The sequence below is a fragment of the Phacochoerus africanus genome, chromosome 16 (assembly GCF_016906955.1).
Source record: "Phacochoerus africanus isolate WHEZ1 chromosome 16, ROS_Pafr_v1, whole genome shotgun sequence".
Classification (NCBI taxonomy): Eukaryota; Metazoa; Chordata; class Mammalia; order Artiodactyla; family Suidae; genus Phacochoerus; species Phacochoerus africanus.
The window spans coordinates 47,362,397-47,389,450 of NC_062559.1; the positions used below are offsets into that span (position 1 = coordinate 47,362,397).

Below are 27,054 nucleotides of genomic sequence, written 5' to 3' on the forward strand. Positions count from 1 at the left end.
ACATATGACAAAATTGTGTTGAGTGATATATATACACATATTTACAAGTGAGAGCCTGTTAAACCATGAAATCTGAATAAGCGCATAGGTTATACCAATGTCAATGTCTCTGGTTTGATGTTGTACCAAAGTGACCATTATGGGGACCTGGATGGAGGGTCCCCAGGGCTTCTCTGTAATGTTCTTGCGACTTCCTATGAGTCTATAAAATTTCAAAATAGAGAGGTGTTTTTTTTTTGTTGTTGTTTGTTTGGTTGGTTGGTTTTTGTCTTTTGTCTTTTTAGGGTTGCATCCATGGCACATGGAAGTTCTCGGGCTAGGGGTCTAATTGGAGCTGTTGCTGCCGGTGTATGCCACAGCCGCAGTAACGCCGGATCTGAGCCCTGTCTGTGACCTCCACCACAGCTCAGGGCAATGCTGGATCCTTAACCCACTGAGCGAGGCCAGGGATCAAACCTGCAACCTCATGGTTCCTAGTCAGATTTGTTTCCACTGTACCATGACAGGAACTCCCTAGAAAGGTTTTTTTTTTTTTTTTTAATTAGAAATAATCTAAATGCCCAATAATAGAAGAATTGGATTTTGTTTAATGAATGTAATCACATAATAGAATACTCAACAGCTATAACAAAAATGACATCTACCTTATATCGAACATACAGTGTCATGCCAGGTATTTGCTAATGGGCACTTCACATGTACTTTTTTTCTTGGTCTTTTGTCTTTTTAGGGCCACACCCACGGCATATGGAGGTTCCCAGGCTAGGGGTCAAATTGGAGCTGTAGCATCCAGCCTACGCCACAGCCTCAGCAACATGGGATCCAAGTTGTGTCTGCGACCTACACTACAGCTCACGGCAACGCCGGATCCTTAATCCACTGAGCAAGGCCTGGAATCAAACCTGCATCCTCATGGATGCTAGTCAGATTGGTTTCCACTGAGCCATGATGGGAACTCCCCAAGTGACCATTAGAGCTTTGTCCATGTCTGCGGTGCTGGTGTATGATCCAGCGTCAGAATACCTGCCCCACGCTTTTAAAGCTCTTCCCACGTGCCCTCCTGTGTTCTCTGTATTAATGGACCACTTGTAGTTAGGTTGTTTCATTTTGGGTTTTATGGGATGATATTCCTGCACAAGCCATGACCTTTTAATAATATGAACTGTCCTTTTAAAAATGAGAAGTTAGTGCCTCCCTGCAGAAGGGAACTGTCCTGATTTTCCCTGCCTTGAAGAAGCTGCTTCCTCAGCAGGACAGAGGTTGCTATATTGGGTTGACCCATTGATCCCATCCTGCAGAGGGCTCGGCCTTGTGCAAAGCCTGTAAAGGGCCTCAGCCGGCTGCTGGGCTTTCGGGCTTTGTGGAAACCAGCTGGCTGCAGGACTGCCACATGCCTGGATGAGGTCAAGATTTGTGCTCTGAGAGGGGGTCCGGGAGCACCTATTCAACTCCAGCCCCCCCGCCCCCCACCCACTGAGGACTTGCAAACCGCAAATTCCACAGGGAGCCCAGCCAGCTTTGTTTCATTCCTGGGGTTTTAAAGTGCACGTACAGAGACTGAACCATCTCAGGGAGTCTCTTTTACACCAGCTGGAACTCAGAGGGCTCTCAGAGTGAAGACAGGTCTCAGATTCGCCCTGGGTCCTGTGACCTTGCATACTCTCTTACTTCCATTCAAACTTCTCAAGCACCTTGCCCATTCTTCCTGTGTAAGCCTGATTTCGTTACTGACAGTTTTTATTGTACTTTCTCAGCTGCATCACTAATCAATTGACGGTGATTCTGACGCAGCTGAATGCAAGGCAGAAATTCCATTGACATTGTCAATAGTCTGAGAACCTACTTTTTCTTCAACTTGTTAAATGCGTCTGAATTTTCCTTGTTTCGTAGAAGTTGGGTCAAATGGTAGGCAACCAATATCCACCCATCTTAAAAAGACTTATTGTGTATTATAGTGTATTATAGACTATAATTACTATAGTCTATATAGACTATAATAGACTATAATTAATATAGTCTATTATTATTATAGTCTCTTATTGTGTATTGTAGACTATAAATTTGATTTTTAGGGTGTATCAGTGAACCATTTCTCAATAGTTCATGTGTCTGGCTTTGTGCCTATGTGGAACAAAATCTACTAAAATCTAAAAGTATTAAGTGACTCGCCTTACATATATTAGCTTTTACAAATCAGAAAATAGGAGTTCCCGTCGTGGCGCAGCGGAAATGAATCCGCCTAGGAACCATGAGGTTGCAGGTACGATCCCTGGCCTTGCTCAGTGGGTTAAGGATCCCGAGTTGCTGTGAGCTGTGGTGTAGGTCGCAGACTTGGCTCAGATCTGGTGTTGCTGTGGCTATGTCATAGGCCAGCAGCTACAGCTCTGATTCGACCCCTAGCCTGAGAACCTCCATATGCCTCGGGTGCGGCCCCCAAAAAAGGACAAAAGACAGAAAAACAAACAAACAAACAAAAACAAATCCCAAAATACATCTCATGGAACATTTTACCTATAAAATGGTTAAAAAAAAAAAAAACCAGAAGAATTCCACGATTTAAAATGTTTTGAAAACACTGTTTTTCATTTATATGAAAAACAGTAAATATTAAAGGCCCTGAGAAGTCCTGTAGCAGAGAAGCCTGTTAGCTTTGTTTAACTTCATGATCTTCAAATTTTCAGTGACATTAGGGGAATTCTCCTCCCTTCTCTCCAAATGGCTATCAGCTCTTATCACTTCGGGACTGAAGTTCCTGAGAAACCCACGTCAGCACACATTGTGAATAATCCTTTTTGGAGCTAATCCTCTATTCCAGTTAAGTCTGAAAACAGGCATTCATTCTAGGCCACCTCCATCACTGACTAGCTGTGGGACTTCGACCTTCTTAACTTCTGTGGGCCTCAGCTGCCTCGTCTGTTAAATGTCCTTGAGCAGTTTTTTTGACTCTTTGGACTCTCAAATGCTGTAATTGTTTTCCACTGAATAGAAATCATGCTGCTTTATTCATTTATTTATGTCTCTTTAGAGACAGACCTGTGGCATATGGAAGTTCCCAGGCAAGGGGTCGAATCGGAGCTATAGCTACAGCCTACACCACAGTCACGTCAGATCCAAGCTGACTCCATGACTATACCACAGCTCAGGGGAACGCCGGATCCTTAACCCACTGCTGGAGGCCAGGGATCAAACCTTCGTCTTTATGGGTACTAGTTGGGTTCGTTACTGCTGAGTCACAATGGGAACTCCTCATGCTGCTAACGCTTCTTTTTTCTTTTTGCCTACACCCATGGCATGTGGAAGTTCCCAGGCCAGGGAGCAAACCCGCACCACAGCAGCCACCCAGACCACTGCAGTGGGAATGCTAGATCCTTAACCTGCTGAGCTACAGCAGGAACTGCCATGCTGCTGCTTGTTACAAAGAGGTTTTTATGAGAGAATGTTCTATTCGTAATAGAAGCAGAAATGGCCACATTTGGTGAGCAGGGTGAGGGTGAGAAAGCCAGGAGTAGTACAGGACTGGGGTCGGTGTCCTCCAAATAGAAGTGGATATTCACATTCTGCCTTGGAAGGGCGAAAAATGAGATTTTGCAGTACTTCTGCAACCTGTGGAAGGTATGTGCAGCGAGAGAAATCTTCATTTACAAATGTAAAGGCTAAACATAGAACAGGACTAAACTCCGTTAAAGGATTTGCTATTGTTTCATTCCTGTACTCTTTTCCCATGTTGCGTTTTAATTGAGCAGTTATTTTTTGAACTGTTTTGAGCTTATGAGAGCATTGAATAAAAATCCAAGTATAGGAGTTCCCGTCATGGCTGAGTGGAAATGAATCCCACTAGTATCCATGAGGATGCGGATTTGATCCCTGGCCTCGCTCACTGGGTTAAGGATCTGGCATTGCCATGGGCTGTGGTGTAGGTCACAGATGCAGCTCAGATCTGGTGTTTCTGGGGCTGTGGCGTAGGCCAGCAGCTGCAGCTCTGATTGGACTCCTAGCCTGGGAACCTCCATAGGCCATGGGTGTGGCCTTTAAAAAAAAAAATGGAAAAAAAAGAAAAGCCAAGTATAATCACAGTGACATCCCTTTTATAGATTAAAAGTTAAAAGATGTACGTGACCCAAAGAAAAGCCAGATCATTTATTAAACACAATGTACAATTCAGCATAAAAATCTGTCAGGCAATTGTAGTCATGTCAATTATCAGTAAATCAGCAGGACTGTTAAACAAGTGACCTACTTACTGTATCTAAGTGAAAGAACTGTTTGGGTAACAAATGGGCTCGGAAGTGTTTGAAAACCATGGGCAACCTGTGAAGTTGGAGAGTGAAAGGAAGCAGACTACAAATCAGATCACCTTACATATTTTAGATGTTAACATTTTAAAGAAAATTCACAAAAATGTAGTTTTCATTAGCAAGAAGGAAAGAAGAATCCTGATTCCTACTGTGTTTTGGGTGCTAGAGAATAGTTTGTTTTCTCACTTTCCTTAAAGCACTCTTGAGATACGGGCATTATCACACGTACAGACGTGGAAACCAAGGATTTGTCCAAAATCTAAACGGTAACTGGGAGTTCCCAGTGTGGCTCAGCAGGACCGATGTTGTCTCCATGAGGATGAAGGTTCAATCCCTGGCCTTGCTCAGCGGGTTAAGGATCTGCCATTGCCACAAGCTGCAGCGCAGATCACAGATGTGGCTCAGATCCAGTGTTGCTATGGCTGTGGTGCAGGCTCGCAGCTGCAGCTCTGATTTGACCCCTGACCTGGGGACTGCAAATCCAGCCGTAAAAAGGATAAAAAAAATCTACATAGTAACTAGGTAACAGAGGCAGGATTCTAGGATTTCAGTTCACATTTCCTTTATTATAAAATGTTTCTCCCGGAGTTCCCGTCGTGGCGCAGTGGTTAACGAATCCGACTAGGAACCATGAGGTTGCGGGTTCGGTCCCTGCCCTTGCTCAGTGGGTTGACGATCCGGCGATGCCGTGAGCTGTGGTGTAGGTTGCAGACGCGGCTTGGATCCCGAATTGCTGTGGCTCTGGCGTAGGCCGGTGGCTACAGCTCCGATTCAACCCCTAGCCTGGGAACCTCCATATGCCGCGGGAGCGGCCCAAGAAATAGCAACAACAACAGACAAAAGACAAAAAGACAAAAAAAAAAATGTTTCTCCCTTGTCCCCCACTGTCTCCACAGACTAGTGTCTGTGGCATTCATCATGACCTTCCTCAAGAGCTTATTCTTTTTGCTGTTTGCCTGTGCACTCAGCGTGGGACAGTTCCTGGGCCAGGAATCAAACCCATGCCACAGCAGTGACGACACTGGATCCTTAACCCAGTGCATCACCAGGGAACTCCCTTGAGAGCTTATTCTTTTCTGGTGCAGGGAAACTGCTAGAAAAGGAGCATCTTAAATAAGAGATTGCAGGCAGGTTATGAGTACAGGTGCCACTCCCCTTCCAAACAGGCCAGCTTGACTCTCACCATCTAAGTCAATAAAAGAACGATCTGGGGATTAAACAAAACAAAATAAAACCAAAACCAAAACAACCAGGAATGGCCTGGAAGCCTGTGGAAATAGGAAGGTAGTGATGGTCAAGTCAGTTACATGATGCTTACGGCGTTGTGTTCTGTCCAAAGCTCAGCCTGTGACCCCCTCTCTTAGTACTGAAAGGGGGTCTGAGAAGTGGCTGAAGACAGTCTGGGAAAGAGATGCCATCACTGGCTTTCGATAGGCAGACACTCCATGAAACAGCAAGTGGTTCTGTTGTCAGCCAGTAGTTCTGTTCACCAACAAGACACTGAGGCGAAGGTCAGCTTGGGAACAGGAGGGACGTGCTAACCCTGAGAAGAATCTGAAGCCAGGATGGACGGCTTTTTTAGGAGACCGCGGGTGCTCCAAGACATGTAGCTTTTTGTAGCTCTGAGCATCTCAGAGGGTCTCTATGGTTTTGTTTATGATCAGAAGATGTCCATGGATGTGATATACTCATGTAGATCTTTCTGTGGTTTTTTGTTTGTTTGTTTGTTTTGTCTTTTTGCCTTTTCTAGGGCCGCTCCTGCGGCATATGGAGGTTCCCAGGCTAGGGGTCCAATTGGAGCTGTAGCCACCGGCCTACGCCAGAGCCACAGCAACGCAGGATCCGAGCCACGTCTGTGACATACACCACAGCTCATGGCAACGCCAGATCCCTAACCCACTGAGCAACGCCAGGGATCGAACCCGCAACCTCATAGTTCCTAGTCAGATTCATTAACCACTGAGCCACGATGGGAACTCCTAGATCTTTCTGTTTTTTAAGCTTTAAATTTTCCTCTAGCATCATGTTTGAAATTAAGAAAACACTTCTGTCACCAAGAATCTTCCTGCCCTCTGGGATCCTGTGTCTTTAGTGATTAAAATATACATGGTCTCCTGTGAGCAGCAGCTCACCATTGCTCTGTGCGCTGGATCATTAGGCCACTGTGGACGCCTATTTTAATGCCCTCTGAGTGGCACCTAAACAGTCACTTAAGACATTTAGTGCCTGGGGTCTGGTCCTCTGAACTCCTTTTTCAGGTGGTTTAAAAAGCACTTAACACCTTAAATTTCAGTATAGTGACTGTGTGAGTTATTTTCTGCTTACTTTATGCCCACAGTAGTCTTTTCAGCTGTGCATGTTGAGCCAAACTGCGTATGGTCTGCTGATTTAAAATTTTGACTAGTAACCTTCTACTTTGGTTGAATGCCTTGCTTTACTGCAGGCATCTCTGAAAGTCAGAGGAATTGATGTGGTAAAGCGGCAGCCAGCTGAGTGCCGTGTTTATTTCATTTAGAGCAATAGCCATGACGGTGAAAAAAAAAAAATGTAACTCTGCAAAGAAATGGATGTTAACTAGACTTAGTGAAGCGATTGTTTCAAAATGTATATAAATATTGAATCCTTCGGTTGTATCCCTGAAACCATTACAATGTATGTCAGTTATAACTCAAGTTAGAAAAACATGGTAAGGAAACTAACCCCCAAAAATGACAGTGAAGGGGTTTTTCCACAGGGACCCACTCAGGTGGGCGTGGGAATCCTGTGGAGTTGCTGGGGGTACTCAGCTAATAGAGCATAAAATGCAGTTCGTGAGCCAACTGTTGCTGTCTAGCTAAGAGCTTCCATGGCTTCTGCTGCTCCATAGATTCTGGCCAATCGCACATTCATAGAACCGCCGCCCTGTGTTTATTTATTTATAAATGTCCCAGCAAGAGACTCAGGTATCCTCCTAACCCTGCCGTCCGTATATCAGAAGGCTGCCATCGTCACCACTTTCATCCTCATGTTTCTTTCATCACCATCATTACTAATATTGCATCACATTTATTATTTATTACATGCGAGGCATGGGGTTACGTGCTTTACCTACATTATCTAATTCAATCCCCATAACAATCTTATGAAGTAAATGCTAATATGATCCCTATTTACAAATGAGGAAACTTGGGTCCAGGTACATCATATGCTTGTCCTAAGTCCTGCAGTGAAGAAGTGATGGCGCTGGGAAGAGTCCAGGGCTGATGTTAGAGCCCACACTACGGCTGGCTCTGTTGTGCTTGGTGCCTGTTATCTGGCTTAATTGCACTGTTTAAATCAAAGAGCTGAGTGTGTTCCATAGACATGATTAGAAAATTGGGTACCTGTTGACCCTGGACCCTACAGAAGCACCCTAATTTGTGTGTGCATTTAAACAAATTGCCTGTTTGTCCTGTGACTTCGTAAATTTCCTCTAAGTCTGTCGCTCAACACCACAACCTCAGACACGTTCAGACACAGCCTGAGAGGGTCCCTTGTCCATGAGGCTGTGAGTGGAGTAAGTCAGCCATGCTCATTTAGTTTCTGGGACACTGAATCGGCCACTCCAGAATAGCAGAGCCTCTAAAAAGGCAGCCCCAGGGGATTCAGTGATATGCCAGGCCACTGGGGCAGTGTGTCTTCGTCTCTTCCTGCCCTTCTCCCTGCCCTTCTAAAACAGAATAGACTTAAGGAGGTTGGAGACATGCTATTCAAATGTGATCTCCATGGTCAGTAATTCAGACGACGGTTGTCTTATCTCTAGGAGGCAACTTGTGCATTAGATGGTCAAAACTTGGTAAATTTTTTGCTGTACCTGTGAATGGTTTTTAAAACTTCAGGTCAGGCATCCAAGTGCCTAATAGCTCTGAGCTCTCATTGTACCAAAAGCTCACTAAAGTGAAGTCCTGAAAGTCACGTGGAGAGGTGGGGAATTTGAGGTCAGACAGCTCCAAAGACTAACTAACAAGGAAGATGGAAGGTAACACCTTCTTTGGAAATCAGTTCAAACTTATAGACAAGTTGCAAGAATAATGCATGGAACTCTCATAGGTCCTTTACTCAAATTCACCGTTTTTAATATTTTACTGCATTTATCTCTTTCTACACACACACACACACACACACACACATACATGCAGAAACATATGTGCATTTATTTTTCTGATCCACGTGAGAATAGGAATCATATTCTATATCTATTCTGTCTTTTTTTTAATGCCTTTATACTATAGTGTATATTTCCTAAGAATAGGGAGATTCTGTTACTTAACCGCAGTTTAGTATGAAACTCAGGAAATTTTGCATCGAAACAGTATTTTTACCTATTTTGCCTTCCATATTCAAAGGTTGTCAATTATCCTGGTAACATCCCTTATAATCTCTTTTTCCCCGCAGTTTGGTCTGGTCACAAATGGCATTTAATTGTCATGCCTCTGTAGTCTCTTTTCATTGGGAACAGTTCTGAAATCTTTCTTTCCCTTTGATGAAACTGATGCTATTGATGGATAGAGGCCAAGTTTTAAACAGAGGATGGTCCTCATTTGGGGGTTTCCTGATGTTTCCTCCTGATCGGAATCAGATGGCCCTTCCCTGGCTGGTGTACAGCAGAAGCAGCAGTGTGTCTCTTTCAGGGTACCACACAAAGTCCCAAGGTACACAGTGGCCATCCGACTGTCACTGGTGAATAATTTTGGATACCTAGTTAGGGTGCTGGTTAGTTTCTCCTCTGCATCATTACTCTTTTCCCTCTGACACCTGATCAGTTCTGTTTTCAAACATTTCCAGTCTGTAGGGATACAAACAAAACTAAATATTGATAATTAAGAAGTGTCGGCCTTTAAAGTATCAAAATATCTTGATGATAAGTCATAAAATCATGGAATTTTATGGTGGGTAGAGACTTGAGAATTGGCAAATGTGTGCGATTTTTAAATTCTTTAGAGACCTTATGTTTTAGAGTAGTTTCAGATTCACAGCAAATTGAGCACGAAGTGGAGAGTTCCCATACCCACTTCCCCCCAACACACATACATAACCCTCCCCCACTGTCAGCATCCCACCACAATGGTCCCTTTGTTAACCATTGATAAGCCTGCACTGAAACATCATTCTCTCCTGGAGGCCATGGTTTGTTTACCTTAGAGTTCACTCTTAGTGTTGTGCATTCTGGTTGTATTGTTTAAAATATTTATAGGTGTACATTCGCTGGACTCAAAACATTCATGGCTGTTACTTTTCTGAGTTCTTTTATAGGAACTACATCTCTCTGTGTTGTATTTTTAATTATGCCCCTTCCATTATTCCTTTTTATAATGATTCTATCTTTATAGTGTACTTCACTTTAAGGTCGGCTTTTAATACCATATCATCGGAGAGAGAGAGACTGAAGCAGCTGATGGAGCAGGATGTCTCCGCCTCCCCCTCTGCCCAGGTCCTTGGGCTGAAGCACGCTCTGTCATCCGTAAGTTACATGTCTGTGTCACAGAGATGCCTGACAGCATACCCAGGCGCATCAACTTTTTTCTTTTCTGTAAGGGCCGCACCCGTGGCATATGGAAGTTCCCAGGCTAGGGGTTGAATCGCAGCTGCAGCTGCCAGCCTACACCACAGTCACAGCTACGCCAGATCCAAGCCACATCTTTGACCTACACCACAACTTGCAGCAATGCCAGATCCTTAATCCACTGAATGAGGCCAGGGCTTGAACCCACATCTTCATGGATACTAGGGGTTCTTAACCCACTGAGCCACAATGGGAACTCCCTCATCACCTTTTTATATTTTCCATCTCCATGGTTGTGTTGAAAATTCATGAGAAAACCAAACACCTTCTCCAAACTGTCTCCTAACCTTTCATCAGATCTGCTTATTTTTAACACCCAAGCTGAGCCTACTCCAAATCTTAGTAGCTAGTGCATCACTGAGGATTAAATATTCTGTTTGGTTTCCTCTGATTTATCCTGAGTTCTCTGTTTCTGTAAAGCTTTTGTGTGTGTGTGTGTGTGTGTGTGTGTGTGTGTGTGCGCACGCTCTCGTCTTACAGTCGTTTGTTTGTTAATGCTTACTAAGGCTGACAGGTTGCAGATTCCCATACCTTAGACGTCACAAGCTTGGATTGACTTTCCACAGGACAGGTCCAGGCAGCAGAGTGAAATTTTGAATCCACATTCTTAGATTCTCTGCTGCCCAGTACTGATCCTATTTAGGTATTTACAGCATGTCTCTTTCAGAGACGGGAAGGTGGCTTGATTTGATTTGCCAGAACCAAACATTCAGCTCCTCCCTGCCACCCCCACCCCCTCCCGGGCACAAAGAGATGCGTCATAATGAGTGTTAGGTAATCGTTGTGCCTTCATAAAGACAGAAGACTCACTTACATGTTTTCCAGTCACCTATCCTGTCGTTCACTCTCCTTTTTTTCATGGATGCCAGTTTATTCCTCAGAAGAGCGGGGCTCCATTGACGTGTGGTGTCCTTAGAACGCTACTTTGAAGAGCTGACTTTGTCTGCTCGTTCACACCGTCAGCTGTCAAAAAGCTGGAGAACTTTTCAAATCACATATGTATTTGCTCCCACTCTTGCCTTGTACTTTGGAACCCTGATGGCGAAAAGACAGAGAGAGTGTGGGCACACGTGCGAAATGACCATCTGAAGAGATGCTGAACTTTCTAGATAGGGTCAGGTAGGGAGAGGAATTTTAGGATCTTGTTTTCAGAAGCCAGCTCAGCTGGTGAGAGAAAACACCCCTCCCTCCGTGGTGTCTACTCATCACGTTGCTGAGAAAAGTTACGTGATGCTCTGGGCGTCCCATTAATGGTGAATGCATGACAAGCAGTACATGGTGGAAAACACTCGCGGCGTGTTCACTCAGCTGAACGTTCCCGGTATGTTATCTTGGAAAGAAGGGGAAATAACGTGGATCTCCTCCAGGGTTAGAGTCTTAATGCTGTTGACCCAGAGGTAGAAACACCCTTCTTTGGCCCCACACGGGGAGCTGCTTTGGTTAGAGAGAAGCATGGGGGTTCTATTTTTTTTTTTAAGTTTGTTAGAGGTAAAAAGCATTTTTTTTAGATCGTTCCCAGGAAGTTGGCCGTTGGCGCATTGAGAAGGTCCCTCTGGTGGGCTCCTCAATGTCCCTTTCACTGCGGTCGTCTTCTCCCCTGCCCCCTCCTCCCATGGAGGCTGGAACTCATTTTTTTTTTTTTGTCTTTTTAGGGCTGCACCTGCAGCATATGGAGGTTCCCGGGCTCGGGGTTCAGTCTGGGCTGCAGCCGCCAGCCTGCGCCAGAGCCACAGCAACATGGGATCCAAGCCGCATCCGCGACCTACACCACAGCTCACAGCAACGCTGGATCCTTAACCCACTGAGCGAGGCCAAGGATAGAACCAGTGTCCCCATGGATGCTAGTTGGGTTCGTTAACCACTGAGCCATGATGGGAACTCCTGGACCTCATTTTGTTAATCTGATGTCTGGTAGAAGCTGTGAGACCCACTTGGCCGTGGTCTTCTAAGCCAAAGTCATTACCTTCCCTGAGGAATTCTTTCCTACCCATGAGAAGGCTCTCAGAATCTTAAGATACAATGGAATAATCGTTCTATTTTTTTCCTTTTGGTCTTGGATTCCTGATTAGCTGCAAGACTTGCTGTTTAAAAATAAAATTTTTACAGTTATTTCAGGGCTATCGGAATGAATCTGTACGTGCAGTCTTGCAGTCTTTGTGTTTTTCTGTCTCCTGCCTGTGGCTTGCAAAGGAAAGAGAAGCTGCTGAAAGAGCACATTTTTCAGGCAAGACTGTGATTCTTGCCACTTACACTAAGATACCAGCGACATAACTGGCCAAAGTGGGTACCCCTTAGAAATTGTTAGATGGGGTTGTGTGATTTAAGAAACACTTACTCAGTTTCCTAAATGACCCACAAGAATTTCCAAATAATCTATTCCATCTGTTGGTACGAAGAGAGAACATTCTTGTTTGAGACCCAGGCAGTGGATTAGCAGACATCCTTCTGTGCCCTCAGCAGCTAGACCCTGCGGGCCCTGGCGAATGGGCAAGGCTCTGAGCTCCTTGGAAGAGTCAAGAAGACAGGGACAGCTGGATCTGTGTGCAGGCACCTGGGGAACCAGTGATGGGAGTTGGGGGGGTGGGGGACAGTCAGGCGAACTTTCCAAAGACAGATCCTTTGGAGAACAGCTGGTCATGAAACACAGGGGACAGCAGCCCAAAAGGAGCAACTTCCTTTACCTTCCTAGTTGGGAGGGTGGGCTAGGGGATCAGACCTGCCCGGGGAGAAAAAAGAGAGGTCCACATATGCTTACCTGTCACAGCCCCCCTTCCCAGAGCCCAGGACCTTAGCCTTTTTCCAGGTAAGTGAGCTCTTTTTTTTTTTCTTTCTAAATAAAATATCTTGGTCATAAAGAATGAATATAGGAGTTCCCATTGTGGCCCAGTGGAAACAAATCCAGCTAGTACCCATGAGGATGTGGGTTTGATCCCTGGCCTCGCTCACCGGGTCAGGGATCTGGTGTTGTCGTGAGCTGGGGGTGTAGGTTGGCTTGGATTCCCTCATTGCTGTGGCTGTGGCCGAGGCTGGCAGCTGTAGTTTCAATTTGACCCCTAGCCTGGGAACTTCCATATGCTGCAAGTGTATCCCTAAAAAGAAAAAAACAAAAAACAAAAAACAATGAATATAAAATAACTGGTATCTACACTGTAAAAAAAATCCTCCACAAAGTCACAAAATCTTAATTCTCCACACGTTTTTTAAGATCCAGTTCAACTCCTGTGATGATTAAATAACATTAAAATATGTCCAATCATTTGGAGGTAGGAGCAGCATTTTTACTGAAGGAGGGGCGGTGGGGGCTGAGGCTTGGAATCTTTGAGAGCTGGTCAAAGAGAGGAAAGGCAGCTGAGAAGGAGGAGGGGCTGAAAAGTCGCTAGTAGGAAGAGCTGCAGGTGTTTGTGATGTCCTTTTCCACGGAAAGGAAAGCCTCACCAACCCCTCCTTCCATCCCTGGAAATGAGCCGTGAGAAGGGCGTCCGTGTCCAGTGTTTCCTGTCTTCTAATTGCCAGGCTTCTCAGAACCAGCATCCCCTTGGCTGCCATTCGGGAAAAAAAGCCCAGGAAGTGCTCTCTCAGGGCTCCCCGCACCGGGCCCATGGCTGTGCTTTTCTGAAACATCCATTTATTAATGAGCCCCCGCTATTTTTAACGTGTTCCAGGCCCTAGCACAAAACACAGACCTTAAAGAACGCTTATGCAGAATCCATGCTGAGTCTCTGCTCCTCGAGCCCCCTGCTGCTGCCAAGTCGGGTGACGGTCTGGCAGAGGTGGGTAAGGTTCTCCTCCGCTAACGTCGTCATGCCCCCGCCCCCATGCCCTCTGTCCCCGCAGGCCTCCTGCCTCCCTGGGAGGGGCGTTCGATCCCATCAGCACCGCTACCGCGGGGTCCCCAGGTTTCCCCAAAAGTCTGCTGCCAGCTGCATTTTCCACTGCTCTTCCCCCTAGAACTCTCCTTCCCTTTGCATCTCTTTACCCCTTTTTCTTCCCAGGAGTCACCCCTTTCTCCTGGTATTACTGGAGTGGGAAGTGTAGAGACACACATTTTCTCCTATTTCTTTTGCAAAAACCTAACTTTCTCCAACCTATGGTGACCCAGTTCCTGCCAGCTTCTTTTGCTCCCTGAGAACCTCTTTCCTCTTTCTTGGTGGCTGTTTTCTTTTCCTATGATTTTTTTTTTTTTTTTGAAATTACAGCTGTACCCTCTGAGAGGGAAAAATATTACAATTGAAATGTCTTGGTCAGTTAATACACTAAAAATGTCTTTTCTTGGAGTTCCCTAGTGGCTCGGTGGGTTAAGGATGTGGCCTTGTCACTCCTGCGGCTCTGGTTCCTGCTGGGGTGTGGGTTCAGTCCCTGGTCTGGGGTCTTCGCATGCTGTGGGCATGGCCCCCCGAAAATGTCTTGAAGTTCCCTTGTTGTGCAGCAGGTTAAGGATCTGGCATTGTCACTGCAGTGGCTCAGGTTGCTGCTGTGGCACAGGTCCCATCCCAGGCACCCGGGAACTTCCACATGCTGTGGGTGTGGCCCCCCAAAGTGTCTTTTCTCAAGACTTGGGATCTTTATCCAAGATATTCTTTGAATGTTTTTAAAATGAGGAAGTTCAAAAAAATACAAGTGGATTCTTCGGAAAAAAATCAGCGGAAAAGGGTGATGAAGATTGAGATTGTTTTTAGGGATCTATGTCTGCCTCAGATGGGCTCAGTTTTTCATTAAGTGTATCAGGCAAGTGCATTAAAAAAAAAATGATGTCAAATACAAGGCAAGGGAGCGTGCGACTTTTAAAGGAGTTTCTAATGTTTTATCTTAACTCATCTTGCTCCTTTATCCACAAAGAAACAAAATTGCGACACAATGCCTTCAGTCCTTGGGAAGAGTAGATGCTGGAATCCATCAGGTGAGGCCAGGCCTCCACCTTCACATGCCTCGAGCTGATGGCCCCCCACTTCTGATGAGGGCGGTACCCTCTCTCTGCAGGGCAGGTTGGCCTCTTACCACTTCTAAGATACGTGCCAGTGGTGGAGCAAGAAACTCCTTTTGCATGTGCACTGTCGCCAAGAGAGCTTTTCAATCACTTTAGCCCAGATCTAAACTGGGTCCCCGCAGGACTGAGCACCCCAACCTTCTCCATGAGGGCCTTTGTTTCAGGCCTGGGCAAAGAAGCGTGCTCACCAGGGGGCCTCTCTGCTGAATTTGCACCTTTGCAGAAGCAGGGCCCAGGCACCGTGACCCAGTCACCCAGACCGACCAGAGAGTGGCTCGCTGCCAATCACCATGGCAGTCTGCGGGGTTAGGTGCCTGTTTCCAGGAAGCACTCACCTTTTAAATTATCACCTCATTACATTAATTTATTTGACAAGCTATTACATCGATAAACAGGAGGTGAACCATTTACGGTTTTGTGAATTTATGCTCAGTGTGTATACTTGAGGCTATTTGCATTTGGGAAAGGAAACCAAAGCCACAAGCCTTTTAAAATGCACTTTTTTTTAATTTTATTTTTTTAAGTGTAGTCGATTGATAGTATTGTGACAACTTCTGCTGTACAGCAAAGTGACCCAGTGATGCATGTATGTACATTCTTTTCCTCATATACTCTCTTCCATCATGTTCTATCCCAAGAGACTGGGTATGGTTCTGTGTGCTGTACAGTAGGACTTATCCATATTTACATTGACTGTAAATGGATTAAACGCTCCAGCCAAAAGACAGAGACTGGCTGAATGGATACAAAAACATGACCCATGCATATGCTGTTTACAAGAGACCCACTTCAGACCTGAGGAATAAAATGAATGTTTTTAAACGGATCTCACAAGCACAAAGTTCCTGGAGGCTTACATGCTGTACCTTGTCTTTGAGGAGGAGTGATAAGAGTCCTCTAGCTCACACCTTCCAAAAATGACTTTCTGGCGTCTTGAATTGTTGTGGTTGTCTCGGTGATCTGGTTCCTCTTTTAGCAATTTTCTGTTTTCCATATTTTATCCTGCTGTGCACAGTGACTCAGGCTAGCTTTCCCAGCACAGGAAAAGCCATTGTTGCTTTCAAGGAATAAGAATGAGTGGAAATGGCTGCCCCGGAGCCCCGAAGCTCGACGCCAGTGTACTTTGCTGGGGCAGCTCCCAGGCGCCTCGAACGCTGGGAATGGCAGTCCCCACACGTCAGCCCAAGGTGCTGATTTTAGGACCTCTGTCTTTCTCTGCTTTGCTTCTGTTACCTTTTAGCTACACAAATTCCTCATAGTTGGTGTTTAAAAATCTACTTGGATTTTAAGATCTCCCCTTTCCTGTCAAAAATTATTCTCACATCCCATCAAGTCTTTCTTTTCATCAATTAATTATTATTATTATTAATTATTATTATTAATTGTTTTTTGTCTTTTTAGGACCACACCCTGTGGCATATGGAGGTTCCCAGGCTAGGGGTCTAATCAGAGCTGTTGCTGCTTGCCTACACCACAGCCACAGCAACACGGGATCCGAGCTGTGTCTGCAACCTACACCACAGCTCACGGCAACGCCGGATCCTTAACCCACTGAGTGAGGCCAGGGGTCGAACCTGCAACCTCACGGTTCCTAGTTGAATTCGTTTCCTCTGCGCCAAGACGGGAACTCCTTATTATTATTATTATTAACTGCTATTTTAAGTTTTTGAAAGACAGCTATGCTCACCACTGTACCACCAATGCTACTTATTTTAAGTTTTTGAGTGCGAACATTTAATATTATCAGGTTATGACTTCTTAGATTATTTTATATTATTTTAGATTCCAAATGAAAGGCCCAGTGACTTTGGGAATAATATCAGACTAAATCTCAAGTCTAAGAGACTAGATAAGCAAGAACTTGAAAGAAAAGTCTAAAACAGGAAGGAACTTGATTCTTCTACTCACCTGTTTGCTGTATTCCATGCGCGCTTGAATGCATGATCTCACAAAATTCTACCCCCAACTCTGTGAGACAGGTGATGACCGCTTCATTTTAGAGACAAGAAACTAAAGCCCAGAGAGGTTAAATAACTTCCTCCAGGGCACATAGTAAAGGCTAGAGTTGGGATTTTTTTATTTTATTTAATTTATTATTTACTTATTTTGTTTTTATGGCTGCACCTACAGTACATGGAAATTCCCAGGCCGGGGTTCGAATTGAAGCTGCAGGTGCCACCTACGCCACAGCAACACTGGATCTGAGTTGTGTCTGCGACCTACACTACAGCTTGTGGCAATGCCAGATCCTTAACCCACTGAGTGAGGCCAGGGAGTGAACCTTCATCCTCATGGATACTACTTGGGTCTTAACCTGCTGAGCCACAATGGCAACTCCTGAGAGTTGGGATTTAAGTCCAGTTCTAATGAGTCCCAAGCCCTTTTGTTTCTCTGCAGCCTCACACTGCTGTGTGGTAAGGAGATTGCCAAGCCAAGAAATAAACACATGAAGCTCCACTCATGAAGATACATGGCTGATGGGGTAAAAATGGGATGGAATAACTATCTCAGACATACCACCGTTTTATATATAAAAGAATGAAATGTATGATAGAGGAGGTTCAAAAATCAATGGGAAAGATGGATTTTTCAAGAAGTGAGGTGGGCTTAGCTCAACAGCAATTTGGAGAGCAGTTTAAATCTTACAATTGCACACGAAAATGAATCAGTATGAATGAATGAATCACTTGTGAACTAGAATTAAATATAAAAATTCAAACTGAAAAATATTGATATCAATATTTATCAAATGACCAGAGAGGACTTCCTAAATATGTAAGCAATAGAAAAAAAAATTACAAAAGACTAGATTTAGGATTTTTTTTTTCCTTTTATGGCTGCACCCGGGTTCCCAGGCCAGGGGTTGTTTTGTCTAGGAAAAATGCTTTCAGTAAAAACGACAGATGTAGATAATGCTAAGTAAGTGATAATATCTTTAATATGCAGATAATAAATAAGAGCAAACGACACAATAACAAAAAAAATGGGAAGATACAATTCACCAAAAAAGACAAAATACAGATAGTTTTTTAAACTTTTTATATTGTAATACTTAGCAGTTCACAGGAAGGGACAGAGAACTGCAGAGGGAGGTGCCATGCATCCTGACCAAGGCTCCCCCAGAGTTAAAATCTCTACAGCTGTTGTTTTTTAAAAGGACAAAATGCTCAACGTAATTCTTAATGAAGAAATGCAAATTGAAACAGAGGAGAACAAACGTTTTCTAAATTATGGTATTCAGTGGCCTTACAGATGTAGAGAAAACAAAGGTTTTCTTGTTAATCTAGGCGTTCCCGTCGTGGCTTAGTAGTAATGAACCCGACTAGTATCCATGAGGATGTGGGTTCGATCCCTGGCCCCACTCAGTGGGTTAAGGGTCCCGTGTTGCTGTGAGCTGTGGCGTAGGTTGCAGACGAGGCTCAAATCTGGTGTTGCTGTGGCTGTGGTGTAGGCCGGCAGCTACAGCTCCAATTCGACCCCTAGCCTGGGAACTTGCACATGCCTCAGGTGTGGCCCTAAAAAGACAACAACAACAACAAAACGCATATACACATATTTTAATACAATAAAAGACACAGGTTAATAGGGGCCATATCTGGGTAATGGACTTTAGTGGTATTTTTTCTAATTTGCATCTTTTGTTATTTTCAATTTTGAACACATATGACCTATATCCTCAGAACAAAAAATGTTAATCTAAAAAAGTATGGTGCAGCGTTGTTTGGAAGATGTTTGTGATGATGGACAGATAGATAACAATTATTTCAAAACAAAGCGAAGTCGTATATAAAAAAGAATTGGAGAGAAATGTGTCAAAATGCTTATAGCGGTTTTATGGGATGGGATTGTACGTGTTCCTTTCTCTCCCTTTTCTCTGTTTATTTTCTCATAATGTAAAAAATAAACAACCCCTCATGCCTTACAAACTTAAGGGATTATGACTGAATTGAATTGACTAGATTAAAATGTTAATACATGAGGTCCCACGGTGTGCAGGATGCTGGGCTGCGGGCTCCTGTGGTCCCACTGAGTTTTCAGAGGGTATCAATAGGAAGTTGTAGGATTAACAGAACAGCAGAAAGGGCTAGGGCCAGGTGTGTTATTTTTAGTATCGATCAGCCAAGAAATCCTTCTGACCTGTCCGCCTAGGAAGAAGATAAAGAGCCAGTGTGACTATTAATAAGTTAATGAGCAAGTAAATAAATCATTAGAGTCTCATGTGGCCACGGCACAGCAAAGAAACAGGACAGATCTGTTGTTTCACTGAGCTCAGCTCTTCACTACTCTGTCTTCTCTTCAGAGAGAGACCTTTCCTTTAAAGGAGACCACCGTGATGCTTATTTATAGATCTTGAAATGATCCATTTCTTTGTTAGGATGGAGAAGCCTGCTTTTCAGAAGGTTGCGTAGCTATTAGAATGGATAGCATCGTTCAATGAATACTTTGGCCAAGAGAGGAAAGGATACACGTTTAGATGTGTTCCTGGGAGTTCCTCTTGTGGCTCAGTGGGTTAAGAACCTGACATAGTGCCTGTGAGGATGCAGGTTCAATCCCTTGCCTTGCTCAGTGGGTTAAGGATCCAGTGTTGCCGTGAAGTGAGCTGTAGGATGCAGATGTGGCTCAGATCCAGTGTTGCCTTGGCTGTGGCGTAGGTCAGCAGCTGCAGCTCCTGACCTACGCCTATTCAACCCCTAGCCTGGGAACTTCCATATGCCGAAGGTATGGCTGTAAAAAAAAAAAGAAAGAGGGAAAGAAAAAGAAAGTTTCCTGAAGCAAACATTCCATAAATAGACCATTTGACCTTTATTAATTATGAACGTCTGCTGGCCCTCCTGTTGTAACACCCCCATCCTAGGTCTAACTTGTTTATGAGTCTGAGGAGTGTGTCCTGCACTCATAAAACTTCTTTTTGGGAAAGACGAAATCTGCTTTAACTTTTGTTCCCCCAGTTACGCTGGGACTCATTTATCTGATGTAGAAGGATGTAGAAGCAGCTCCCTCTGCAGCCCGGTGAGAAAGGCTAGCTGACAGGAAGCTCAGGCAATAGTCTGATTCAAAGGAATTGAGTCATCTTGTCCTGAATCCATTTTTACTTCTCAAGGTCTAGGCAGGTGTCGCCTCTTCTGGGAAGCCCTCCCTGCCCTCCCAACGCAAGCACCTGAATAGAATCAGTCTTCTGCCTCTGCGCTTCTGCAGGGCTCTCTGCTCCCCGGTCTTATGTGTGTTGGCTGCATCCTCCGCCCTGTCCTTCAGGCCAGCATCCTTCCCTCCTTCATCATCAGATCGCGCCGTGGCCAGCATACAGCAGTGGCTCCATTGCTTGAGTTGAACTGAATTGAATTTTCACTTGCAATGGCATAGAAAACACATCCCCACAGGACGGAGGTCCTTCCCAGAAGAGAAGTCCAGACTCAGGGACGCAGCTCGTGGAGGGCCAGCAAGAGGAGAAAATAGACTTACACAGGCTTGGAGATTTCCTTCCCTGGAAGAGTCAGTGTGGTTAGAGGGAGACAAAAGAGAACTTATCTCATTCATCCATGAATAATGAATGATCTGCCAGCGGGGGCGCTTCTGAACCAAAACACACTGTATTTGTTGAGAGATACCTCAGGAACAGCACACCGGCCGCTGCAAGAGAATTGGGCCAAAGGAGAGCTGGGTTGGTTGCTCTGAACCAGCCATGCAAGGACACGCATTCAGTACAATTCAGAGGAAATTTTAGGATGAAAAGAAACATCCTGCAGTGGGAGAGAATAAGAGGATATGAATCAGAGAGCACTGGAATTTTTCCCCTCTTAAATGGAACAATACCTGGCCTGCACTGTCTCTTTTTTGGTTTTTTTTTTTTTTTTTGCCCTGAGATTTGTTGTGTGTGCCTGAGCCATGGTAGCGCCTGCAGGCAGGGTGCCTGTTTGGGAGAGATCTTTGCTTTGCACTGTGTTTTGTGTCAGGCTTGCTTTTCCTCAACTTCAGAGCTGCCCTCTGCTTTGAGCTGCTCGTTTGCCCGGGCTTTGGGTATCCGTGCAACTGAATCAGTTGCTTATTTTGTGTCTCTGGAGACTGTTTCTAAATAGATGCATTTTTTGGTTTTGTGTTTCAAATAGGAAAACTCCAGAGAAGACAGTCGAGCTCTGGTCCATCAGCTTTCCAACGAAAGCCGACTCTCCATCACTGACTCCCTCTCAGAGTTTTTTGATGCGCAGGAAGTTCTGTTGTCTCCAAGCTCTTCGGAAAATGAGGTTTGAGCACTGTTTTCAGTTAGGTGCCTCGAAAGTCTCCTTTGTTGCTTTATCCAGTCAATTAATACCCTTATTTATTTATTTATTTATTCATTCATTCATTTATTTTACTTTTTAGGGCTCACATGCAGCATGTGGAGGTTCCCAGGCTAGGGGTCCAATCGGAGCTACAGCTGCTGGCCTACGCCACAGCCACAGCAACACAGGATCCAAGCCACATCTGCGACCTACCCCACAGCTCACGGCAATGCCAGATCCTTAACCCACTGAGCAAGGCCAGGGATCGAACCCACATCCTCATGGATACTAGTCAGGTTTGTTACCTCTGAGCCACAACGGGAACTCCTAAATACCCATATTTAGAAACACTAAATTCAGTGTCCCCTTTTTATCATTATGTTCTGTGGATTTTTTTTTATAATTTATACTCCAAAAATCACAAAAGGCTACGTGATCTTAGGAAAAAAAAAAGGTTATGCAAAGTAGGTGTTGGGCCTGTCCTGGTTTCTGTTACTAGACTTGTTATACCACTTCAATTCCAGGTTAGTGATTTTGACTATTAGCTGTTTGATAATGTTTTATTTCCACTACAGGGCCAGAAGCTAGCGTTATATATATATTTTTATCATTGAATTTGCTCTATAGTAATTTATAATACATAATTATTGTTATAATATTCAAATATGATTATTATAATTAATGTGTAATTATGCTCTGATATGTGTACTGATAATTTTGCCCCTTCAGTTCAGAAGTACTAATATTGTTTATCTGTTAATTCCCATAGAAGAGTCTTTTTTTTTTTCATAAGTTGTCCAAAGCCAATTTGCAACTCCTTTTACTTAAACACCAACAAATTCTGAAAATGCAGTCCAGATAAGAATTTTTATAATAACTAAAATCTGTAGTTTACTTGTGTCTTCCTTGTGAGAAGGAGTCCAGCATGCATAAGAATTTTAGTAATTGATATTTTCTGGGAACTCCTCCTAGGCAGACTTGTATATGGACTTTATGAAAACAGCATTCAGAATTATTTCTGTAGGTTTATAATGTGGGATTTAAAATGTTTGATCATTTGAAGTAAAAGTTTTATGAAACCTGGCGCGCCTGCTCTAATATATATTATTTCTTCTTTCCTGTAGATTTCGGAAGATGATTCGTATGTCAGTGACATAAGTGACAACCTTTCCTTAGACAATCTCAGTAATGATTTAGATAATGAGAGACAGACTTTGGGTAAGAGTTCAGTTATTTGATCTCTAAGTGTTTGAGTCTTTACAGAATACTCGTAAGCATTTGCAGAGTACCTGCTGCCAACAGAGAACTTCGTGAAGTCTCTACATCAGAAACTTAAGGCGTGATCCCCAGCCTGGAGGTTTTTCTAATCTCGGTGGGGACACAGCCCTCACCTGTGAAAAATATATTCATTCAAATAAATGTATCTGCCTGAGCAAATTTCTGTTTTGAAAGTAAGTGTCTATCAATTGTCATCTAAATATCAAAAATCAATGCAACAGATTCCTAACATGAACAAACATTCTCCCTGCAAATATATCAGACTCTATATCTTTTTGCCTTTAGATGTCTAATGGTTTTTTCTATGACATAAAAGTTTAGGTCTACGTGGTAATTTACCTTCAGATTCTTTAAGATAACGCATTTGAAAGTATCAAACTGCTCCTTCCTTAAGGGTAGGGGTTAAGGTATTCTAAGATGTCCCTTTAGGACCAGTTGATCCCAAGGGTGAAAATGATGCCCAGGAAATGTTAGTTGGAACGATGGGGTACCCAGAGTGCCTGCCATTTCCAAACAGCTCTCCTGTAGGGGTTGAGTAAGCAGACTTAAGCCTCTTTAGGAAGGTGACATGAGGGACAGTTCTCTATTGTAGCATCAAATACAGCCTTGGTACTTGGTGTGCTTTGGGGTGTCCAGGTTTGTCTGTGCCGGAACACCACCTGTTTTTATATGTAAATGGAGCACAAGGACCACGCGAGGTCCTATTTGATATTTCAGCAAGTGTGTGTGAAAGACACTTAGGATGATGAGTTCTTATCTGAAGGCCAAAGCGCCTACTCTCTGGGGGACGGCAGAAAAGGCCCGTAACTCCCCTGTCCTCTGGAAGAGCATCCTTTCAGCACCTCGCCTGCTGGAAGTCAGAATCTCGTAACACTGTATCTTTCTTGAATTGTTTCTGGAGAGATGAACCTTTTGAAGGAAAAGTCTGAGAAGGAGTGATTCGAAGGTGAAAACCAGTAATACAGGAGCAAGTACGTGTGCTACATGTCTTTCTAGAAAAACAAGGAGGCAAATAAAAAGAAATGAGGAGGCATCACTTATGCCCTTGGCAAGCAGCACACTCAATAGATGGGAAGTCCTCCTATGGAGGAGGAAGATGGACAGATGCTGAGGTCCTCCTTCTATTCGGGGCCTCAGAGAGAGGGCCAAGGGGAACGCAGTTGATGGATGGTTCAGAGGTCCAAGCTGGGCACAGAGGACTTGCCTCCAAGCCTAAGACCTGAGGACGCCAGCCTGGAAAACGGTGTAAGAGGTGAAGGCTGGTTCTCTCTCTTTCTTATTCCACAGCCGTTTTGCTAGATTTCAGACCAGTATGTCCTTAGCTTGAACAAACACTGGCCCAAACCCAGCAGTATTTGGAAGGTTAGATTTCTACACACCAGTGCACCACTGAGAAGACTGTGTGTAAAAATAACCTGTGCATCCCAGGACACAGTATTGCCCATAGAAGGAAAGAGGATTGGATCAAGGTCTTAATAAATTATCACACCGGAATTTCTCTGAGCCTGTAGTAAATGCTAGGTATTTAGAATAAGCCTGTTCATTTCTCGGCCCCTTCACGTCAGTAGGCACATGTTAGAATCCGTGACTGTGGTGGGTGTTGTGTTGAGGTGCCGTGATTAGGAAGAGAGACTCAGGGGCCAGATTTCCTCAAGCCTAGCCCTGCCACTCAATGGTTATGTGTTCTAGAACAAGTTACTTAATTTCTCTGTGCCTTGGTGACTTCATCTGTAAAATGGGGATCATAATACTGTTTACTTCAAGAAGTTGTTACCGAGAAGAGATGAGATAATATATGTCAGATTCTTGGAATACTATCACAGAGTAAAAGCTACTTATATCTTAGCCTTTATTATTAGTGATAGTATGGTATTCTTTCAAAATTTAGATTAGTGTAGGAGTTCCCATCATGGCACAGTGGTTAACAAATCCGACCAGGAACCATGAGGTTGCAGGTTCGATCCCTGGCCTTGCTCAGTGGGTTAGGGATCTGGCGTTGCTGTGAGCTGTGGTGTAGTTCGCACACGCAGCTTGGATCCCGTGTTGCTTTGGCTGTGGCGTAGGCTGGCGGCTGTGGCTGATTGGCCCCCTAGCCTGGGAACCTCCATATGCCTAGAAAAGGCAAAAAGCCAAAAAAAAAGGGATTAGTGTAATCAAAGAAAGTCTTTTGAGATTACATGGACAGCTGTTTTTAAAGACTGTTATCATTTGTAGCTGGTTACTTGTGTAAATCAGATTTTTGCCCGTGTTGAGCAATTAAACCCAGGATTTAATTGGATGCTTAGATTAACATGAAACTTCATGATGTGACCCCAGTTTCATATTCTCCTGTTTATCAAAGCAGCCTCATTGTTCAGAATGATTGGCTTTATGATAAAACCCCACTTTCTCATATGCTGGTTTAATGCCAAAGATTTCCTTTGAAAACAGGCGAAGTTGGGGTGGAAAGGGATTTCAGAGCATGAGGCAATGAAATGGTAAAAAAATCAATGTAAATACCTCAAAGGTCAATGTTTCATTCATCAAAAACAAACAAACAAACAAAAACAACCCTGCGCAGATCCAATTTAAAGGTAAATGTCGAAAGGGGGTTAAATTGGAAAACAAATATAAAAACAAAAGAGTTCGTCTTGGAGTTCCTGTCATGGCTCAGCGGAAACGCATCTGCCTGGCAGCCACGAGGATGCAGGTTCAATCCCTGGCCTTGCTCAGTGGGTTAAGGATCCGGTGTTGCTGTGGCTGTGGTGTTGGCCGGCAGCTACAGCTCCTATTCGACCCCTCACCTGGGAACCTCCCCATGCCGAGAATGCAGCCCTAAAAAGACAAAAAGCAAATGAAAAAAGAAAAAAGAGTATGTCCTAATTATATAAATAGGAAAGCAGACAATTCAAAAAAGAAATATTCGTGAAAGCATTCCAGGACAAACTAGGAGTTTTCAAGTGTGAGTTAGAACAAGGAGATCGCACTGGCCACCTAACAGTTTGCCAGGACTTCAAAACAAATGCTGACAAGCCTGGAGGGGCCTCAGAACATAGACACTGGCAAATGCTGCTGATACTTGGGAAAGTGATACAGCCTTTGGGAAGAGCAGATCATATGAATTCAAAGTCTAAAAATGTCTGTAGTCTTCAACCTCTATATAACCTTAGAAATAATCAAATATCGAAGACCAGGAATATTCACTCCTTTTTTTTTTTTTACATCATAGTAAGACATTGAAACAAATCTGAAAGTCCAACAGTAGATGAATGATTCAGTAAGTTATGGTTTAGCCATAGCATGGCATTTTTTTATAGTCATTTTAGAAGAATTTTCAGTAGCCTGCAAAAACAACTTGGGTAACTGATTACACAGGACATTAAGCTGTACAAACCTTGCGAGCTATGTGGGGAAAACACTAAATGAAAATATTCCAAAATATAAATGGCTATTCTTCCTGGGATAAGGTATGACTTTTATTCCCTTTATCATTGTCCTGTAATAAACGCAGCTGTTGTGTCAGAATTTGTAACAGATTTTTCAAAGGCGTTTAAAATTTTGTTATCAGAACTTGAAGTGTTTTTTTAAAAAAGCGTTTAAAAGTAACCTGCTCTGGGCAGAGCAATCCAGTTTCCCATTGTATTCTAAGTGCCGAAAAGCTGCAAGGAACTGAATAGCAGTGTGCTGAGCTCTCTGTAAACAAAGTCCACCGGTTTGAGGGCTTGTCATTTGGGGGACTTGATTTCGCTGCTCGGAATTCTTTTTATGTTCGGCTGACTTTCAGGCCTCACCTGGATAGCTGAGATTGACAGTATCATGGGGTACCTGCTTGGTAAGGTTTTATTCGCAGATTTTTCTTTCCTTTCTAATAATGAAATGAAAATTCTTAGAAGGCAACCAGGCTTATTTCCCTTTCAGGGCCCGTCCTCGAACGCGGGGGGGAGGCCAAGTCCCAAAGGAGGACCTGCTTGCCGGCGCCCTGCCCCAGCTCCAGTAGCGTCAGCTTGTGGAACATCCTGCGAAATAACATCGGCAAGGACCTGTCCAAGGTGGCCATGCCGGTGGAGCTCAACGAGCCTCTCAACACGCTGCAGAGGCTCTGCGAGGAGCTGGAGTACAGCGAGCTCCTGGACCAGGCCGCCCAGATGCCCAGCGCCCTGGAGAGGATGGTGAGCACGGCACCTGCCGCCTGCAGCACCGGCCCCCACCCCTGGGCCAGAGGCCGGTCCCAGGGCCCGACAGAGCTCGGACGGGCCCAGCCAGAGCCCCTGTCCCTCTGGTTCCCATTGCAATTGCCCATCAGATGGGTGTCTTTGCCAGTGACCCCTGGTTCCCCCCCTGCCTGGCTGTTTTCCGTCCCTTCGTCCTGACTTTTACCATTTGGAGGCAGCTTCACTGTGACAGCTGAAGCCTGAGGCCGTTCTGCTCTGTGGTTTGGGGGTTTCCTCTTTCTCCAGAACCTTCCATGTGATGGTTCTGATAATGCCTGGCTGGGAAAACATGTCTTGAGGGCTATCTGAGTGTTTATTTTTATGACCCAGAGTGGATAGGATTTAGTTTTTTGAACTGGCTTTTTTTTGTTTTGGTCATTGGGGGGGGGTTGGTTGGGGGTGTTTTTGTTTTGTTTCCATCCAGGGTAATTTTCCTTTGAGAACGTTTTTCTTTATTTTTGTAATTGTT

The 27,054-nt window shown here is 44.2% G+C and overlaps 1 protein-coding gene across 2 annotated transcripts in view; it reads left to right on the forward strand.

Annotated features, from left to right (window-relative positions):
• Window positions 1-27,054, forward strand: part of OSBPL3 (oxysterol binding protein like 3) — a 190,542-nt gene that overhangs the window by 126,120 nt on the left and 37,368 nt on the right. The window contains exons 11-15 of one of the 2 annotated variants that reach the window (XM_047763555.1): window positions 9,644-9,774; window positions 13,539-13,646; window positions 20,965-21,099; window positions 22,242-22,335; window positions 26,293-26,543. In XM_047763555.1, the coding sequence (XP_047619511.1) occupies window positions 9,644-9,774; window positions 13,539-13,646; window positions 20,965-21,099; window positions 22,242-22,335; window positions 26,293-26,543 (719 nt within the window). The remainder of the gene's footprint in view (window positions 1-9,643; window positions 9,775-13,538; window positions 13,647-20,964; window positions 21,100-22,241; window positions 22,336-26,292; window positions 26,544-27,054) is intronic. The other variant, XM_047763556.1, reaches the window with a different exon arrangement.